The sequence below is a fragment of the Notamacropus eugenii genome, chromosome 6, assembly GCF_028372415.1.
Source record: "Notamacropus eugenii isolate mMacEug1 chromosome 6, mMacEug1.pri_v2, whole genome shotgun sequence".
In the NCBI taxonomy this organism is placed as follows: domain Eukaryota; kingdom Metazoa; phylum Chordata; class Mammalia; order Diprotodontia; family Macropodidae; genus Notamacropus; species Notamacropus eugenii.
The window spans coordinates 291,291,219-291,312,825 of NC_092877.1; the positions used below are offsets into that span (position 1 = coordinate 291,291,219).

General features: G+C 35.3%; 1 protein-coding gene across 11 annotated transcripts in view; it reads left to right on the plus strand.

Moving 5' to 3' along the window:
- NAA16 (N-alpha-acetyltransferase 16, NatA auxiliary subunit) overlaps nt 1-21,607 on the plus strand; it is a 98,779-nt gene that overhangs the window by 23,064 nt on the left and 54,108 nt on the right. For all 11 annotated transcript variants that reach the window (XR_011968807.1, XR_011968805.1, XR_011968804.1 and 8 more), the window contains exons 4-8: nt 7,493-7,650; nt 11,034-11,168; nt 13,458-13,611; nt 16,767-16,886; nt 19,801-19,896. Coding sequence is in view for 8 of the 11 variants with exons in the window: in XM_072617112.1 (XP_072473213.1) it covers nt 7,493-7,650; nt 11,034-11,168; nt 13,458-13,611; nt 16,767-16,886; nt 19,801-19,896 (663 nt within the window). In the remaining 3 variants the exon portion in view is untranslated. The remainder of the gene's footprint in view (nt 1-7,492; nt 7,651-11,033; nt 11,169-13,457; nt 13,612-16,766; nt 16,887-19,800; nt 19,897-21,607) is intronic.

The window sequence follows — 21,607 nt, forward strand, 5'->3', positions numbered from 1 at the left end:
GTGAACATGTTGATCTTTGAGTATTTAAATGTATAGTTAAATAGAATCTCCCCACATTACAAGGCTAAAAAGTTTAGAGGAATGTTTAATTTAATCAGGTTTTAGTTAATTGCACATTATTGATAGAGGTATTTTAACTTAATTTCTTTTGGACATATTTTTTATAACCTGACTGGGGCCTGTCTTACAATTATATTTTTTCTCTTGTAAATAATGTTTATTAAATTTAATTTGTATAACTTGATCGTCATTTTTTGGGGGGGCATCCTTCCATCTTGTCTTCCCTTTATGCCTTCCCTTGGCCCTGGACTGCCTCCAACACATCTGGGCTGCTTAACTGTTCACATAGCTTAGATAAGAAGAGAGTCTCCAGCTCTTTTTCATCTAGTGAGATGGAGGAACAGTAGGCCTTACCATCTGTCCTACCTTTCCCTCTTTCAGTTTCCTAGGATTGCCATCTGATGTCAGGGTCTTGCTGTTTGCCCTATTATGGAATCTTTAGGAATAATGGGTCTCTCTATTTGTCTGTTACTAGACTTTCTTTCATGTGTTGTCTCTTCTGATTAGAGTATGAGTTCTTTGATTCTCTCAGGGACATTTTGATTTTTCTGTTTGTATCCCTAGTGCTTAGCCCACTATTTGACACATAGTAATCAATATTTTTTTCTTTCATTCATTCTGAGCTTCAAGTTTTGTCTTCTATAAAGTTGAGGAGGAGTTATACCACTTAAGCCCTAATGTCTAGCCCTAAAATACTTTTCAAACTGGATGATATAAATTTGTTTTGACTTAATGTCAGTTTTCCCATACACAGACATTCATAAAGTTTTTTAAAAAAATTTCCCTCTTCTTACCTTTTTACATGGGCTTTGTGTTCTTAAGAAAAAGCTTATCTGACCCTAATTTAATATGATTAGGTTTAGTAATATTTCTAAAAATAATTTACTGTTTTTGTTTTTATATCATCTTTATTAACTGATGTATCGCCTTCATCTGACTGTCACCCCTTTATAACAAAGAATAAGAGAGAAAAAAAATTCAGAAATACTAAACATGAATGTGTGTTTGTCCTTTGTTGCCGAAAAAGACCATGCCGTCAGAGAAATGATGACATGACTTGCACTTGACTTTGTTTTGAGTGAGGGAGGGCTGTTCAGGTCACTAGCCTCACTTCTCCTCCAGAACCATCTGAATCCAGGGACCAGATATTCATCAGGATGACTGGAGATGACCCATGATGAGGCAGTTGGGGTTAAGTAACTTGCCCAAGGTCACACATGAGTGTCAAGTGTCTGAGGTGAGATTTGAAGTCAGGTCCTCCTGACTCCTACAGTGGTGCTCTGTCCACTGCACCATCTAGCTGCCCCACTAAACATGAATAAAGTCTGACAGTATATGAAACATTTCACATCCATAGAATCCCTTTCTCTTCAAATAAGATAGGGAAATGCATTCTTATATCTCTTTTGTAGGGACAAACTTGACCATTGTAATTACAACTTTATGTTAACTGGGGTGGGGAAGGGATTGTTCTTTCCATTTATATTGTCATCATCACATATAATGTTTTCTTAGTTCTGGTGACTTTAGTCTGCGTCAGTTAATATGTCTTCCAAGTAGGCACAGTAATATTATCAAATGGGGTTCTCTGGTAACCATATATTTAAATACTTCTTTAGTTAAGTGCTCTCTGCAGAATGAAGACAGCATGTAAATATTATGAATTTTTTGCTTGAAAGATGTGCTAAAACCTTAAATGTTCATAAAGAAAAGAGACTTGGAACCCTTACCCTATTATGTGTGTGTTACCAGTCAGAGTAATTTAGTGAATGGAGTATACAAAGAGACTTCTTGGTCAGATGAACTAATATAAAATTATTTTTAAAATTACTTAATATTAGGATGAAATAAGTTTTTTTTTGGAGGAGGGAAGGTAAGGCAATTGGGGTTAAGTGACTTGCCCAAGGTCATACAGCTAGTAAATGTGTCAAGTGTCTGAGACAGGATTTGAATTCAGGTCCTTCTGACTCAGGGGTGGTACTCTATTCACTGTACCACCTATCTGCCCCTCTAAATCATGACTTATTAGAGAAATGCAAAATAAGACAACTCTGAGGTACCACCTCATACTCATCAAATTGACTAATGACAAAAAAGGAAAATGATAAATGTTGGAGGTTATATGGGAAAGCTGGGACACTAATGTATTGTTGGTAGAATTGTGAACTGATCCAGCTATTCTAGAGAGCAATTTTGAACTATCCCCAAAGGGCAATCAAACTCTGCCCAAAGGTCCTTTGATCCAGCAATAACGTTACTAAGTCTGTGTCCCAAAGAGATTTTTAAAAAAGGGAAAAGAACCTATTTGCACAAAAATATTTATAGCAGCTCTTTTTTGTGGTGGCAAAGAACTGGAAATTGAGGGGATGCCCATCAATTAGGGAATGGCTGGACAAATTGTGGTATATGATTTTGATTGAATGTTATTGTGTTATAAGAAATGATGAGCAGGATGATTTCAGAAAAACCTGGAAAGACTTACAAGAACTGATACAGAGTGAAGTGAGCAGAACCAGGAGAACATTGTACACAGCAACCACAGTATTATATAGTGAACAACTGTGAATGACTTAGCTTTTCTCAGCAATACAATGATCCAAGACAATCCCCAGGAACTCAGGATGAAAAATGCTATCCATCTCCACAGAAAGAACTGATGTTCTTTGATTACACACTGAAACCTACTCCTTCCCTCTTTCTCTTCCCTTCCCTCCCCTTCCCTCCCCTCCCCTCCCCTCCCCTCCCCTCCCTCTCTCTTTTTTTCTCAAGTCTTCTTCTACAAAATGACTAATAATGTTTTGCATGATTGCACATGTATAACCTGTATCAGATTATGTCTCAGCGAAGAAGGATAGAATTTAGAACTCAAAACTTTAAAAAAATAATGTTAAAAATGGTTTTTACATGTGATTGGGGAAAAATAAAATATTTTTAAATTTATTTATATATGTTATTAATTGTATTATAATTATTTATAATTATTTATTTGTAATATTTTGAGTTTTGAATTTTCTCTCTTATCCTCTCCTCTCCCCTCCCCTAGATGGCATGCAATCTGATATAGGTTTTATTTATACATTCATATTAAACATTTTCACATTAGTCATGATGTAAAGAAGAATTAAAACTAATGGGAGGAACCACGAAAAAGAAGAAACAAAACAACAAAAGAAAAGGAGAGCAAACTGTGCTTCCATCTGCATTCAGAGTCCCAAGTTCTTTCTCTGGATGTAGATAGCATTTTCCATCATGAATCTGTTGGAGTTGTTTTAGATCCTTGCATTGCTGAGAGAAACTAAGACTGTCGAGGCCAGTCATTGCACAATGTGGCTGTGACTGTGTATAATGTTCTCCTGATTCTGCTCATTTCACTCAGCATCAGTTCATATAAGTCTTTCCAGGTTTTTCTGAAGTCAGCTGCTCATCGTTTCTTATAGCACAATAATATTCCATTACATTCATATACCACAACTTGTTCAGCCATTCCCCAGTTAACAGACATTCCCTCAATTTTCAATTCTTTGCTACCACAAAAAGGAGCTACTATAAATATTTTTGTTTATGTGGTTCCTTTTCCTGTTTTTATGATCTCTTTGGGATACAGATCTAAAAGTGGTATTGCTGGGTTAAAGGGTATGAACACTTTTATAGTCCTTTGGGCATAGTTCCAAATTGCTCTCTAGAATGGTTGGATCAGTTTGCAACTCTACCAACAATGCATTAGTGTTCCAGTTTTTCCACATCTTCTCCAACATTTATCATTTTCCTATTTTGTCATGTTAGCCCGTCTTAAGGCGTGATGTAGTACCTCAGAGTAGTTTTGATTTGAATTTTTCTAATCAGTAGTGATCTAGGGCATTTTTTTAAATTAATTTTTAACATTTATTTTCACACAATTTTGGGTTACAAATTTTCTCCCCTTTTATCCCCTCCCCCCCCCCAAACCCGAGCTTTCTAATTGCCCCTGTGACCTATCTGCTCTCTCCTCTATCCTCCCTCCCTGCCCTTGTCTCCGTCTTCTCTTTTGTCCTGTAGGACCAGATAGCTTTCTTGACCCCTTAACCTGTATTTCTTGTTACCCAGTGGTAAGAACATTACATTTGGTCCTAACACTTTGAGTTCCAACCTCCTTAGCTCCCTCCCTCTCCACCCCTTCCCCTTGAAAGATAGGCAATTCAATATAGGCCATATCTGTTTAGTTTTGCAAATGATTTCCATACTAGTTGTGTTGTATAGGACTAACTATATTTCCCTCCATCCTATCCTGTCCCCCTTTACTTCTATTTTCTTATGGTCCTTTCCCTCCCCATGAGTGTCGACCTCGTATTGCATTCTCCTCCCCATGCCCTCCCCTCCATCCTCCCCCCCACCCTGCTTGTGCCCCTGTCCCCCACTCTCCTGTATTATGAGATAGGTTTTCCTATCAAAATGAGTGTGCATTATATTCTTTCCTTTAGTGGAATGTGATGAGAGTAGACCTCATGTTTTTCTCTTGCCTCCCCTCTTTATCCCACCACTAATAAGTCTTTTGCTTGCCTCTTTTATGAGAGATAATTTGCCCCATATAACTTCTCCCTTTCTCCTCCCAATATTTCTCTCTCACTGCTTGATTTCATTTTTTTTTTTAAGATATGATCCCATCCTCTTCAATTCACTCTGTGCACTCTGTCTCTATGTATGTGTGCGTGTGTGCATGTGTGTGTGTATGTACTCCCACCCAGTGCCCAGATACTGAAATGTTTCAAGAGTTATAAATATTGTCTTTCCATGTAGGAATGTAAACAGTTCAACTTTAGTAAGTCCCTTATGATTTCTCTTTGCTGTTCACCTTTTCATGGTTCTTTTCATTCTTGTGTTAGAAAGTCAAATTTTCTTTCCAGCTCTGGTCTTTTCATCAGGAAAATTTGAAAGTCTTCTATTTCATTGAAAGACCATTTTTTCTCCTGAAGTATTATACTCAGTTTTGCTGGGTAGGTGATTCTTGGTTTTAGTCCTAGTTCCTTTGACTTCTGGAATATCCTATTCCATTCCCTTCTATCCCTCAATGTAGAGGGTGCCAGATCTTGTGCTATCCTGATTGTATTTCCACAATACTTGAATTGTTTCTTTCTAGCTGCTTGCAATATTTTCTCTTTCACCTGGGAATTCTGGAATTTGGCCACAATGCTCCTAGGAGTTTCTCTTTTTGGATCTCTTTCGTGCGGTGTTCTGCGGATTCCTTGAATATTTATTTTGCCTTCTGGTTCTAGAATCTCAGGGCAGTTTTCCTTGATAATTTCATGGAAGATGATGTCTAGGCTCTTCTTTTGATCATGGTTTTCAGGTAGTCCCAGAATTTTTACATTGTCTCTCCTGAATCTATTTTCCAGGTCAGTTGTTTTTCCAATAAGATATTTCACATTATCTTCCATTTTTCGAATCTGCGCGGTATGTTCTGAGATATCTGTCTTTCTCGAAAAGTCCTTAGCGTCCATCCGTACCATTCCAGTTTTGAAAGATCTATTTTCTTCAGTGAGCTTTTGAATCTCCTTTTCCATTTGGTTAATTCTGCTTTTGAAAGCATTCTTCTCCTCATTGGCCCCTTGCACCTCCCTTGCCAGCTGAGTTAGGCTAGTTCTCAAGGTGCCAATTTCTTCAAGATTTTTTTGGTTCTCCTTTAGCAGGGAGCTGATCTGCTTTTCATGCTTCTCCCTCATCCCTCTCATTTCCCTTCCCAGTCTTTCCTCCACCTCTCTAACTTGATTTTCAAAATTCCTCTTGAGCTCTTCCATGGCCCGAGCCCATTGGGTGGGCTGGGACACAGAATCCTCGATTTCTGTGTCTTTGCCTGATGGCAAGCATTGTTCCTCCCCATCAGAAAGGAAGGGAGGAAGTGTCTTTTCTCCGAAAAAGTACCCTTCAATAGTTTTATTTCTTTTCCCTTTTCTTGGCATTTTCTCCAACCAGTGGCTTGACCTCTGAATGTTCTCCTCACACCCACCTCGCCTCCTGGTCCTCCCAGCCAGCGTTTGGGGGCTGAGATTCAAATGCTGCTTCCCGCCTTAGGATTTTTGGCGGGGGCAGGGCTGCTATTCAGTGTGAGAATTAGGTTCAGGTGGTCAGGGGCAGGGCCGCCTCTCAGGTACAGTTCCCTCTGGGGGTTTATGCACAGACCTTCCACAATGGGTCCAAGCTCCTGCCCGTTTGGGGAGCCCCCGTCCGCAGCCGTCCGCAGCCGCCTCTCAGCCCCCACCTCCTGGGGGGGCCCGAGCCTTGGGGGCACCCCACTCCCCTCTCAACCCGCCAAAGAGATTCTCTCGGATCCGCGGCCGCCACCGCCGCCGCAGGTCCGGGCTGGGCTCCGCATCTGCAGCGCGACGGACCTTTTGTGAGAGGTTTGCAGGTCCCTCTGTGGGTGGGGGGACCCGCATGGCCACTGGTGATCCCATCCCCGTAGCCCTCTCGGATCTCCTCCCCTCAGTGTCGCGGCCGTGGCAGGGCCGCACTCCGCTCCCCATCCCGGCGCCCAGAAGGACCCCCCGCGAGAGGTCCGCAGGTCTCTCCGGAGCAGAAATCTCCCTCGCTCCAATACTCCGTGGTCTCTGGGTGCAGAATTCGCCCTGGCTTGGTCCCCTCTAGCCGTTCTGTGGTTTGTGTGTTCGGAGCTATGTGTATGTGCGTCTTTCTACTTCGCCATCTTGGCTCCGCCCCTAGGGCATTTTTTATATGACTATAGATAGCTTTAATTTCTTCCTCTGAAAACTGGAAAAATAAAATATTATTTTTGTCTTTTTTTAAAAAATTAATTTATTTGTTTTCAGTTTTCTACAGTCACTTCCATAAATCTTAGATTTTTTTTCTCCCTCCTCCCTTACCTCCTCCCTTCCCACCTCCCTCCCCAAGATGGCGTGCAATCTTATATAGGCTCTACACATACATTCTTATTAAATACATTTTTACCTTAGTCATGTTGCACAGAAGAATTAAAATGAATGGGAGAAATCATAAAAGAAAACACAATACAAAAGAAAATGGTCTACTTCATTCTGTGGTTGAATTCTGTAGTTCTTTCTCTGGATGTGGAAGGCATTTTGCCTTGAGTCTATCGGGAATTTTTTAGATCCTTGCATTGCTGTGAAGGGCTAACCTAAGTCTGCCAAAAAAATTCTGTGCACACTGTGGTTGTTGCTGTGTACAAAGTTCTCCTCCTTTTCATATAAGTCCTTCTAGGAAAATAAAATATTATTAAAAATAAAAAATATTTAATATTATGGTCACTTTTAGTGTGAGATTTAGTTTTATAGTCATGATGAAGTGTAAATGCCTAGCACACTTTAATTCTTTGTAGTATAAAGCCCTAATTTTTAAAAATAAGACTTTCTGAAGTATGTTAAAAAAAAAGTACAGTGTTGTGTTCTAGTGTCTATGAATGTTGATTTCTTTAACTTGTTAGGTTGGCATGTATATGGACTTTTGCAGCGTTCTGATAAAAAATATGATGAGGCTATAAAGTGTTATCGAAATGCCCTCAAATTAGATAAAGACAATCTCCAGATCCTGAGGGACCTCTCTTTGTTACAAATCCAAATGAGAGACCTTGAAGGCTATCGTGTAAGTATTCTAATGTTAACTTTATGTGTTTTAAAACAGTTATAATTTAAAAGGTGAATTAGTGCTCTAGGTAGTTTTATTTGAATGTAAGTTACAGAGAAATGCCTACTTGCATTGGTGGAGAGAGTTTTCTCACTTGAGAGTTCCCTAGTAGCAACTGAATCATGGCCATAGGCCTTATTTCCAAATTGTGAGTGAGGTTAGACCATTCATTCACTCCACAAATACTTATTCAGTGTCTTTTATATGATGTGTAACATCATATAAAGGTGATCAAAGGTGAATAAGATAATTTCCAGAAGGTTTAAACGAGGCATAAATTAATAGGCAATACATCTCTAGCTTTCTTTAGCCTCATCATTAGTCATCTTTGAAGTTGAAACTGGGAATAAAAGAAAATCCATCAATTGTTTGTACTTTAAGTTAATAACATGATATCCTTTGACCCAGGCTCAGTATGTGACTTTCAATGAATTGAGTTTTGTATTTTGCAAGTATATGTGAGTTAAATTTTTGGGGGAGTGGGCTGTAATTTCTTTGGTATTCTTTATTAATAATGGAGATTGACACCTGTTCTGCAGTTTTTGTATTTAGAGAGTTGCCTCAGATATTGACACTAAATGTCCTGTGTTAAAATTAATTAATTTAATAAAAAGAAAATTGAGGACAAAGTTACCGAACCATCTGTGATTTAATTTACAAAGCTAGTATTTGCATATCAAATTAAGTCACCTGACTCCTCAGAGGTCAGACCAGGAATGATATATAAAACTGATTTTTATTATAGAAAAAACGAGTTAAAAGAATGATAGAAACTTGTTTTGAACATAATTCAGTTGGACAAAGCACATTACCTGATTCGTTAGTTTCTCCCAGGCTTTCTTAATCTTGCCCAGAAGTCCTTTACTTACAGGTAGTGCCTTTTGTAATCAGAAGGTGTACTGGGAAAGAGAAACTTCTGGTCAGTAGTTTGCAGTCACTGTCCCCTGGCTGGGAGGGGGTGGTGTTGTGGGGTGGGGGGGACATCATCTTCTTTAAAAGATTTTATTACTCAACTTAGACTCTAGCTCAAGAAAAAAAGAAGACTGGAAAAGACTGGAAAAAGGAATTTAACCTTTGTCTAACCTTTCTTCAGCTTCCAAAAAGGGGAACCTCACCTTTGTTCAACTCCCTTTTCTGCTAGAAACTAGAAAGGGGAGTTTAGCCTTTAAGAAGAGTAATCCTATGATTATTTTATTACATCTTATTCTAAATTATCTACTACTAAATAATAAAGTCTCTTCAATTTATCCACTAAATCCATAGTTAACCTAGACTTGAGACTATCTTTGTTAGTCTGGCTAAGCTGTTAGGGCTAGCTTTTCCTTTATTATTATTTTATTTATTTTCAGTGTTCTGAAAATCACTTCCATATATCTTAGATTTTTTCTCCTCCCTCTCCCCCTTTCCCGCATCTCCCCACTCCCTCCCTGAGATGGCATACAGTTTTATATGGGTTCTACACATACATTCCTATTAAATACAGGGGCTAACTTTTCCTAAAGAGAAGAGTTTAATCTTGTAATCAAATTAAAAATAAATCAAGGTAATTAATACTTTCCTTTTCGTTTCCACTTGTTAGCGGTCACATCCCCAGCATCTATGTGTCAGAGGCAAGTCTTGAACTCAGGACATCCTTATTCTGAAATTAGCTCTCTGGCTCTCTCTCCACTGTGCTGTGCTATCTCTCTAATTTAACATTTACTATTAAAGTATAAGAAGAAGAAAATAATTTGATAATTTGTTTTTTCTGTTGTGGATTGATGACTAAAACAATGTCATTGATTGTATTTTATCCTAATAGCAATGAGTAACCTTTGAAGCTTCTTGAAGAAATGGCAGGCAAGGGACATGGTCATGCTTGACTTTTTAACTGAAGGTGCTAGGAATGTTTAGTTAAGAGAAGAGTAGTTTTCAGTTATTTGATGGACTTTTTTATGTGGAAGGACAGTTAGGCTGGTTCTGTTTGCACCCAGAGAGCAGAAGGTGCAAAGAGAGAGATTTTCATATGATATAAAGGAGAACTTCCTGACAGTTGAAGTTGTCCAGCAGTTTAATGGGGCATCATGTGTGAGATCTCACTGGAGATCTTTAAGCAAAGTCTGAATGACTTCTTACTTGTTGGAGAAGGTATTCTTGTTCAGTGTCACTTGGATTAGATGGTTTCTTAGGTCCATTCCAACTGTGGGATTCTTTGAGCTTACTTTCTATGGATTTATGTACGTATGACACTGACAAGCACCTTTTTGGTGGACTGCCCTTGGAGTCAGGAAGATCTGGGGTAAAGTCTTGCCTGTATCACATGGCAGCCGGGGACCATGGACCAGTCAATTCTCTGAAACTGTAAACAAGAAATAAGCTATTTATGTACACACATAAAATTCATGCAATTACAGGTCCAGATCCCCAAAACTCTCATCTCTCTACACTAGCTTATAGTATTTTGGGGGAGAAGGCAGGAGGGTCATGACTGAATCTGTGGAGAGGAGGGAGCGTTTTGTAAAGAAACTCCTACAACAGATGTGTGTGGGCACTTGCTCAGCAATATGGAAACTTAGAGATTTATGTTAAGTGATTAAGTTACTAACCTAGGGTCGCGTAGTCAGTGTGTGTCAGAGGTGAAATTTGAACTCAACTCTTCTTGGCTCCAAGGGTAGCTTTCCAATGCATCTTTACCAATGTTAGTTTCAAAAAATGAAAATCTTCAGGACCATAGAAATGTGTCAGATTTTGAGATTTTTGCCTGGAGTTTCCAGTGTCAGTAGTGGTGTATCTTACTTGTATATTCTTAGTTTTTTTCCTCTCATTTTTAATCATACTTCAATTTCTTTCAAGTCTAGAAAATTATATTTATAGTTATATAAACTTATGAAACAATATTAATATGGTTGACAACTCGAATTTCAATGTAGTAGTGTGTGAAAAATTCATTATAAGAAATCACTTTCAACGACCAGTCATGAAAAGTGAGGGGAAAAATCTGAAAGTCTATTGAAAGTTTTGTGGGCCTGAAGACTTTATTTTAACGTATAGGACAAATACAGATAGTATTTTTAGTTGAAGTATTAAAATGATCCTTATTAGAAAGTAATTTTACTTAAAAAGGCATAGAGACCAAAGTTCTGTAGAAATATATGCTAAATGTAAAATTTAGTAGTTTAGGAAATTATTATCATGTGCTCAGCTGTTTTATAGTAAGTTAAAAAGAGAGAGGGCAAATCATGTAACCCTGTTTGTCCTTAGATTCCTTTTCTGTAAAATGAAGCCTCTCATGTCAAATATGATGGTTAAGGTTCCTTCCAATTCTAAAATTCTATCATTTCTCCCCCTGCTCTTTATTAAAGGAAACAAGGTATCAACTTCTTCAGTTGCGCCCAACACAACGTGCTTCATGGATTGGATATGCTATAGCATATCATTTGCTGAAAGATTATGATATGGCACTAAAACTATTGGAAGAATTTAGAAAGACTCAGCAAGTAAGACTTATTTCAAGACTGCCCTTATAATTGTTTGAAAACAGTTGGGAGGAGGGAGGAAAATTGGATAGCTCTACTAAATAATATGGCATGTTTTATCATAAATCAGATAATTTGTGAAAGATTTTTTTTAATACTTTAATATGTTTGCTTAAAGATAGCCTTTCCTAGTAATGGTTAATTCTATTAAACAGATGATTGACTTTTTTAATTGAAATATTCCTATATAGAGACATAGGAATAGCCTAAATATAATTTTGCTTTTTATTTGCATAAGGTCTAGTTCTGTGATTTCAGCTATTTCCAAGTATATGCTCTACTTTTTAACTTGCATAAATTTTTCAGACACATGGGAACATGAAAGTAATTCTGTACTATTATTTGAGGAAAATGTGAGAACTAAAAGCTACTATGAATTTGTATTTTATTAATCACAATAACATTTACGTTCATTTGAAAAATAATATGTGTAGGAGACGTACAATCTGCAGAGGGTATGTTCACTTATTATATTGAATACAGTGCAGATTTGTTTGGAGTTAAATGAATGGCAAAAGTTAGGTTATACTTAGTGAAACTTGTACAAAAGCTTTATGGCCCTTCAGAGTCCTTTCATTATGCCTCAAACTAAAGGAGGATTTTTCTTAGTGTTTTCTAATTCTCTGATTGGTGGAAGTAGATGAAATCAAATTCAACCGTATTAGCACTGTATTCAATGGACTGGCTCATGATAAGTGCTTAATAAATGCTTGCTGGCTCATTGAATTGTTTCTGTTTGGCATTTAAATGTAGCTTTTAGAAGTTTTTTGGAGGAAGAGGCCTGTTTTTGAAGAATGAGTTCTTATCCCTATTCCTAATTATATTTGTATTTATACATGACTGTGGACCTAACTTAATTTCATAAGTGTGAAGTGCCTACTGTGAGTAATTCGGTATGCTCACTAACACAGAGGTTGCAAAGACAAAACAGTCCCAGCCTATTCTCACAGAGCTGATTTTCTATTTACCTAATTAGTGGAAAGTATATTAGAGACTTGGAAAAAAAAGTGTAATATTAGTAAAGCCTCCTTTATTAAAGAGCTATTCTAATGCCTCATCATATGTGAAGATGATCTATAGTTTTCTGAGGGCTTTGTCAGTAGGGTGCAGTTTTTGGTATGTCTGACCCAACTGAAATGTCTTTGAGTATGGACTAGTGGGGAACAGATTGGGTCTGTAGACATCAGAAGGTTGGTTACCAGGTGATTTTTTAAAAAACTTATGTAACCAATTAAATAGACAAAAAAAATTTATTAATTCCCTTTAGTACTATACAATACCCTTATGCTTTTTCAGTTACCATAGCAGAAAAGGAGGCAGAACTGAATTTATAGACTGTTTACAAGCATCAATTTAACTATGGTATGTGAAAATGTGTGGACTTTGAGTTAACCACAACTCAAGCAAATTAACATTCTTGTTATAAATGAAATCAAAAGCCTTAAAGAAATCTCAGACAAATTTAGGGATAGTTTTTACATTCAAAGAGAAGTAAACAAAGGTGGGTTGTGTTGTTTTATTGTGTGCCTAAAGGCAGCAAATGAGATAGTTTAATGGACTACAAAGAGCAGCTTATAAATTAAATTCTTTGCAGAGAATGATAGAGTAGAGAAGTTGTAAGGAGAACTTAAGATGTTCCACATTAATTCAGTGTATACTTAGATTCTTAGAGATTTCATTGTATAAGAGGACCCTGTGACAATTTATGGAAAATAAAGTTTTGGATCATAAGCAGGAACTTCTGAGTAATTTCTGAAGAAACCCTATGCTTTTAAATTCATGAATATTCTCTTCAGAAAGATAGTCTTCAGGTTTTGGAAGTGTGGTGATAACTGAGCAATATAAAAAAAGAAATTGATCAATTTTTGGGAATTTTTATCATAAACTTAATAACATTACTAAAAAAGGTAATCTACAGTATATATTTGTACCATATAAATTAGTAAAAGTATACAGAATAAGTTACAGAATATTACGTAAGTGCCTCGCATTTAAAAAGTGAAACTAAATGAATTAACACATGATAGCAGAAAATGTTTGCTTTGTCCCTTTCTTAAATCTTGCCACTTGGCAGGGTCTTGATGTGTGTTGGCAGCGAGAGGACTCACACAGATAAGAATCACAGTTCCACCGTAAGACTGCTCCAATTAAATAAAGTTACTTAACATGAGAAGGCAGAATTTAGCTATTGGTAGGGTAATCTTTACTTTGTATATTTGATTATTTTGTTCCTCTTCCGCTTTTTTCTAGATTCCGCCTAATAAAATAGACTATGAGTATAGTGAATTGATACTGTACCAGAACCAAGTGATGAGAGAAGCAGATCTGTTTCAAGAATCTTTAGAACATATAGAAACATATGAAAATCAAATCTGTGATAAACTTGTAGTAGAAGAAATTAAGGGTAAGTTATTTTGCTTTTTCTTTGAGAATCATCCTTCCAAAGAACTGTTATGCTTCTAGAATTTATCCTGTAACTTACTAGTTGTTGCCAGATTATTTGACGTAGTATATAATTATGAGAGTAAAGACACCAACACCAATTAACCAATTATTTTCTTGTTCAAATAATGAATATATTTGTTAGTTATGAAAACATTTTTTCCTGGATACTGCTTAAGGAAGGACAGTGATACGGTTTAAGTGACAAAAAAACCTGATAATACAAATTAACTGAAAATAAAAAAGAATTGTCTCTGGCACAGTATAGATTGAACTGACTGTTATGTGCATGTTTGTGCACACATGCACAGTTCTTGAGCTTATGAGCACCTTAACTAGTAAGTAAGTTAGAGGTGTTTTTTTGTGTTGTGAAATTAGTAAGTTCAAATACCTTTGGATATTTTAAAGAATCACAAAATTTGAGTTGAAAGGGACCTTAGTAGTTCAACCCACACAGGTTGTGTAGGGGATAGAGTGTAGGCATTGGAATTAGGAAGACTGAGTTTAAATCTGGCCTCAGACACTGACTAGCTCTGTGACCCAAGTAAGTCACTTAACCTTTCCCAGCTTCAGTTTCCTCATCTCTAAATGAGATTAATAGTGGCACCTATATCCTAGGGCATCCTAGGATTGTGAGGGTAAAATGAGATAGTATTTGTAAAGGGCTTAACAAACCTTAAAGTGCTATATAAATGCTATTTATCATTATTGTTAATATACATGAAAGAAATCTGTACTGTAGCATATCTGACAAGTAGTTGTTTGGCATCTGCTTGAAGAACTTCAAGGAGGGGGCCCTCACTGCTTCTTGAGGTGACCCATTAAACTTCTGGGTAGCTATAATTGTTGGGAAGTTTTTCCTGACATAAAGCCTAAATTTGACTCTTAGCCACTTCTCCTGCCTTGCTTCTGGTTCTTTCCCCTGGGAACAAACTAATCATTCCTCCACATGATATCCCTTGAAGTAAGATGGCTATCATGTCTCCAGAATCTTCTTTTCTCTAGGCTAAGCATGTCTGGTTTTAACCAGTCCTCATATGTCATGGCTTAAGATCTCTCATTATCCTGGTTGCTCTTCCCTTGTACACACTTAAGCTTATCAAAATCCTTCTTAAATTGTAGTCTGAAGAACTGAACACAGCATTCCATGAATGACGAAAGGGTAGAGTTCTCAGTTCCTGGAAGTTATGCAGCCCAGTACTGTAATAGCCTTTTTTGGCTTTCATATCATATTACTGCCTCATATGGAGCTTACAGTTTACCACAACCTCAAGATCTTTTTCAGATCAACTCCATTGACTACCATGTTATGTTGGTGCTGACAGCTACCCTTTGAGTCAAGCCATTCGACATGTTACTGATCCATTTTGTAGGATTATTATCTAATTTGCTGCTGTCAATTTTAAATAGAAACTAGGGCCTCTAGCACATAAGGATCCCTGTAGACTCAGAAAACTACATATTAACATGATCTGTGTTCTATTGTATTTTTCTTTATTTTGTTAAATATTTCCCAATTACGAACTTATTGTGAGAGCATCAATATCTTTTCATCTTCTTTAAGAATAGTATGAGGTAATTTATCAAAAGCTTTGCTGAAATCTAGGAAGGCTGCTTTTGTAGTATTTATCTTGTCTACTAGTTTAGTAATTCTTTCAAAAAGACTTTAACATTAACATCATGAACTTTTAAAAATCTGTTATCCTGATTGAAGTTATCTTTCTGAATTAGTATTTTCTATAATTGTACATGCTATTTCATTTCCCAGAAATAACGTGTCTTTTTGTAAGGGAGCAGAATATATCTCTCCTATAGTGTAACAAACTGAAGTCGTCTTCAACGGATAAATCATCACATAGGAACAAAATAAATCAGTCTGATCACAGATCTTTATCCAGACATAGCCTACTGTTTCTAAGCTCTTTATGACTAGTGATTACAATGACGAGGGTCAGTGGTTGGTCATAAATATAGCTGGGTAAAGAATATGACACAAAATTTGATGCGTTGGCACTGTCACTGTATTACTGCACTTTCATGGCTTTTGCAGTCAGACACTAGTTTGTTGTGGTGAGACGTGGACTAACGTGACCCCTACATCCAAGAAAGAGATGATGGAGTCTGGATGCAGATCAAAGTGCGCTATTTATACTTGTTTTTGTGTTTTTTCCCCTTTTGTTCTATTCCTGCTGTCACAGCATGACTAAGTGGAAATATGTTTTACTTGATTGCATAAACTATATTAGATTGTTTGTTGTCTTAGGGAGGGACAAGGGGAAGGAAGGAAGGTGAAAAATTTGGAACTCAGGATCTTTCAAAAAATGAATTTTGAAAATTGTTTTTCCATGTAATTGGAAAAAATAAAATACTAATTAAATAAAAAATATGGCTCATCAGCTTAAATTGAGGTAAAAATTCTCAGCACTTTATTTTTACCCTGGGCCAAAAATTTGCTTTATGTTACAAGTTTCTTTCCTGGTTCTTTATGACTGCTTTTTCTGGTATGACCCAAGAAAATTGAGTTTAAGATGTAATTTGACCCCCAAAACCATATCTCAAATCATAGAAAAAATAGTTGACCAGATTCCCAACCTTGGTTTTTCTACCTCCCTAGGGTTCTTTGACTTGATTTAAGGAGTGCCATTAAATTAAGTAATTTTATTTTAATTTTAGTTTTAAAATAAATATACTCCTGATTCTTTTAAAGTGAGGGGGCTCCCCCAGGAGGTATTGAGTTCTCCCCCATGACTCCACTACATAGCTTCAACAAAACTTTATAACCATTTGTTACATACAGTATGTTGTAGAGAGGATTATTGTTCAGGTATAGGTTGGCCATTGAGGTTTCTTTTTCAACTCAGTTTTCTGTGAAATTATACAATAGTGGTTGTAGAAATTCCAGAATCTAAGTAATCATTTGATGAGTTATGTAACTGGAGTTTGATTTCTGGAAGCAAAACTGTAAATTATTATGTCCCTTATAGTAGAAACTATTGTCTTCTATGAAATTCCTGGAAAGAAAACACAAGGATATACTGCTCCTGTCCTCCATTTATTGCAGTTGATAATTTAAGACAAAGTGACTAGTTCACATAAAAATATCAAACTCAATTTTAGGAGAAATGCTGTTAAAATTGGGAAGATTGAAAGAAGCTGGTGAAATATTCAAAGACTTGATTGATCGGAATGCTGAAAACTGGAATTACTATGAAGGCTTAGAGAGAGCTCTACAACCTCGTATGTAATAAGTTTATTTTCACTGCTTTTAAAATATTACCGTTTTGAAGGATAATCTATAAAACTCCATTATTAGACCCTAGAGAACAATCGTTTTAATGGTATTTTTTAATATTCAGGCTTTTTTTTCTTTCTGTTTTGTAATTCCATGTTAATAAATATTTAAATATCCTTGAATTTTAAGGAAATATTTTAAATGTTAAGTGCTTTAGAGAGAATTAAAAATTCCAGTGTTTTTAGATAATATAGTATACATTAAAATTACTAATTGATGGTAAAGCTATAACTTTTTCATGAAAAATCAGTACTGGGTATTTATAAAATATTGTAGTCTCATGTGTTTCAGGTTCATAGAATAATAGCATATTATAAGAGCAAGAGCTCTCATTACTTATAGCAATTTCAGTTTTACAAAGAACTGTTCACATAATATTACTAAAATAGGTAATGTAAATATTATTCTTGTTTTTTAGATGAAGAAAATTAAAACTAGAGAAATTAGGATTTGCTCAGTTATAAACTCTGCTAATAGTTAGCTGCCATAGAAATGATCAGAGGATATTAGACTAAGTTCATTGCTTTAATGAATATATACATTAAACATACTGTTCAAATGTCAATGAACATGACTTCTTAAGTTTGGTTCTTGAAGTATTTATCTTATCCCTTCCCATCTTGTTTCTCTATTAACTTTGTCATCAAAGACAATTTTCTCAACTTTGGTAGAGATAAAATTTACCTTTTGCTATCAGAATTTCTAAATCAGTAGGTCGGAAGTAATGAGTTTTATTGTCTTTAGTCTTGTAGTTAATTTACTCATACTTAATTTTACTTGTACTAAATTTACCATTAAAACAGAGTTAAAGACCTATAGATTTGGAGTATATTGTAATTTATAATAATAATAATGATAAAAGTACCCTAACACATCTCATTCAGCCCTATCGAATTGGACGTTTTTTTCTCTGTTCATAGAGTGCAGAAGAAAAACATTTAGTATAATTTGTCATTATATAAACTTGATAAGCCTCATAGAGTTTCATGATTATCCCTCTCTAATTTCTTCAGTCAATACTTCCTCAAATTAAATGCTTGCTGGAATAAAGATGTAGATTTCTAAAATGAAATTTATCATGGGTAAATGTGTAGATATTGTGACAGAAATTGGTCCCGTCCATATAATTCTCAGGTTTTGGAAATCCAGCATGGGAAAGAAAAAAATTTTTAATGTGAAAGATATTATTGAAAAGTTTTTTACCCTAGTTAGTATGCTTCAAATTTAATTTTTTTTCAATTAGCAAAGTTGAGTATGTTCTTTTGACTATAAATTAGTGGTTTAACCATTTCTATTCTACTTCTAAATTTTTCAGTTCTCTTGAACAGAGTATTTACTGTGAGCAGAGATACCTGTTTGACTCTTTTTCTTAATCAAATTGATGATGAATTTAGAGCATTGATTTGATTTTGCCTTTTTTTTTTAAACTTCAACAAATACCGCCATTTGAATATACTAAGAGGAACAAAAAAAGTGGGACGTATGTGAAACTGAATTACCTCAAACTTACCACAATAGTAACAAAACTGTTTTCTTGGGTCCCTGTTTTACCTTCGTATTCTTCAAGATTCTAGATGGAGAGTAGAAAAAAATCAAAGTGACATAAGATATATATATATAGATATATATACCTATATATCTATATATATATGTCTAGTTATTTTAGGTCACTTATTTTTACTTTTATTTTCTTGAATACTTTTTAAATAATTGAAATGTTAACATAAATTCTTGGTTACTAATACAGTAATTAATGGTAAAAATAGTTCATATTTTAGTGTCTAATTAGAAAATAAAATGAATTAACTTCCATATGTCAGGATCCTATGTTCCTTTAAATTCCATTAATTTACAAAAACTAACCATGCTACTTTATTTTTTAGGTACCCTTAGGCCTTTTTCTCTCCCGTGGTAAGTTCTGGAGCTCCAACTTGTGACATCAAATAGGGCACTGAAATGATTTAGTCCTGATAACATTCTAATTCTAACTACGTGACAAGGCTTTTACTCTGGAGCTAGTGAGTAAACTTTTTTAGAATATAATCATAGCTTGGTGACATCAGAGACATTTTTGCTATTTTATAAGACAAAGCTGGCCATATAAAGCACATTTTGTGCTATAACCTTTATGTAAATTTTAGAATTAGAGTACTTATTGTTTCAGAATATCTCCAGATCTTTAACAGTCTGAAAATAATTATTCTCATTTGAATAACTCAGTTTTAAAATCCAACCACATTGGAGCTCCAAAACATATTCTTGGGGGAAAAAAGAATAGTTAATATGCCAGAGGTAGGATAAACCCAGGTCTTTGTGATACCCAGTGCAACCTCTATCTAGTCTGTCATTTGTGCCTCTTAGTGTTTTTATCAGATGTACAAAAGTTCCAGTGGTCTACCTTTGAAATGAAATGTGAATACATTCATGACATTTAGGAATTTTGGTGCTACAAAGCCATCCCATTAATTTTCATTTCCATATAATTTTGTGGAAGAATGTGTTATCTATGTTACTTAATGATTATTTATATGTTATAATGGAGCATTGCTTTGCTGATAATGGAGGGCATATTAAAGAGAGTGAGGTAAAAACAGAGTATATTATCTGTGCTTATGTAAAATTGGTCCTACTCTGGAAAGGGGCTGTTCTTCCTGAACATAATGCTATAGGTTTTAAAAGTATTGTTTATTAAACTATTTTGGTAGTATTTTAAATGTCTTGGCATTTAAAAAGTCAGTCTTGCCATAATTTTAAAAGTTTGCTATAGCTTTATTTGTAATTCAGAAATGTAAAACTGCCATTTATGTTTTATATGTATGCATTTTAAAAAATATATCTTGTATGTGTTATTAATAATAGGCACCTTAGAAGAAAGGCTTCATATTTATGAAGAAATAAGTAAGCGGCACCCCAGAGCACTTTCACCTAGAAGATTACCTTTAAACTTTGTCCCAGGTAATATCTTGATATCTTTTAGATCACTATTGTCACTTTTCTAAATTGGCATAATTTAAAATATTTAAGATTTTTTTTTTCCAGCTGGGCAGACCAAGGATGGAAGCATTTTTATGCGAAGTTTGGAAATTATATTTTCCCTACCCCTATCAAGAAAAATATTAATTTTATATCTTAAAATAGTTTATTTTAATGTAGAGATGTAACAATGAATTTTCATGCTATGGAGAGTGGAATGTGAAAAATGTTCTTTGTTATACTATAGGTTAAGATTGTTTCTAGACTTCAAGATAGCTCCATAATTTTTTCCCCTTTTTGGTCAGTCAGCAAGCATTTATTTGAGTGCTTAATATGTGCCAGGTACCATGCAAGCTTTGGGGTTACAAAGAAACATGAAAGTATGTTCTCAAGGAGCTGACCTTCCAGTGGGGTAATTGCAAATTCTCTTGGGAAATTTCAGTAAGATTATTATTTTTTGTAGGAAATTGTTATATCTTCTACTTTAGAATTTCAAAAATTGTGCAGAAATTTGATTGGGATTCTTTCAGATTGGAGTTCCAAGGTTGAGATTCTTTTTTTAAACTCTTATTTATGTACATCTTTATTTATGTCTCTATATATGTCTCTCTCTGTGTGTCTATCTGAAATGGAACTAAGAAAAAACTTCCTATTTAAGAAGGAAATGCCTTATTGTATTCTTGGATTTGAGATTTTTGGATCATTTCATTTTCCCTGAAGGTTATAAAGATATCATAATTGCATATTATGTTCCAGGTTTTGTGAGCCACCAAAAATCTATATTTCTTTCTAAAATTGTGTATTCATACAGTCTAGAAATAGGAGGTATTGGTTATCATATGAAGAATGTTAATTGGCAGGAACCTTCTTTGTCAGCCATTTTATTGTCAATAAAGTTTGGTGGCATTGTGAGCTGTTGGCTGCAAGATACACATTGAACAATTGCCATTTCCTTTGATAACAATTTGGCAACAAAAATAAAATTAACCACTTAGGATCTTTTATTAGGGGTACGTTTCTAAATGAATCTATGTTGGCTTGGCAGTTCTTTCGTTCATCATTTAAAAAATGTGAGCTTATTGTTTTTAGGTTTTCTATTGGGTAAAAAAAAAAATCCATTGCCAACTGGATTAGTATTTAACACAATGTAACCAGGATTTTCTGAGCCTGGATACTGGATGGAAAAATTTCTGAGTTTTCTTGTTAAATATTGTTTTTGTAACTGATGGCTGGCAAGTATTTGGCCTTTTTTTTTTTTTTTTTAACACGACCCATACTCAACTTTCTTCTGACTTTTTTTCCTTTGAGTGTTTCTAGGACACCAAGATTTGTTTTGTACTAATATCAGAATATACTTGATATGGAGTTCTTAGCTTAGAGCATTAAAATATGTTAAAGTACCTTTTCTTTTGGCAAAGAAACACATTCTAATTAATTTTAAGGCCATTTTTAATTATCTGGATTCCTCAGTGAAATTTGAAGTTCCCAGTTTGTATAGTCTAGGATAGGATCATTCTTCTGTTTGACATAACTGTCTAACAAATCTCCTTTAAGAGGAGCACTTGAAACAGCCTTCTTGTGACATGTAGTACACACTGAAACTTTAGTGTAATTACAGCCGACATTTAAGCACTTTAGAGTTTGCAGAACACTTTTCATGTAAGTCTTAAAGTCAGAGTCTATTACAGCTTTG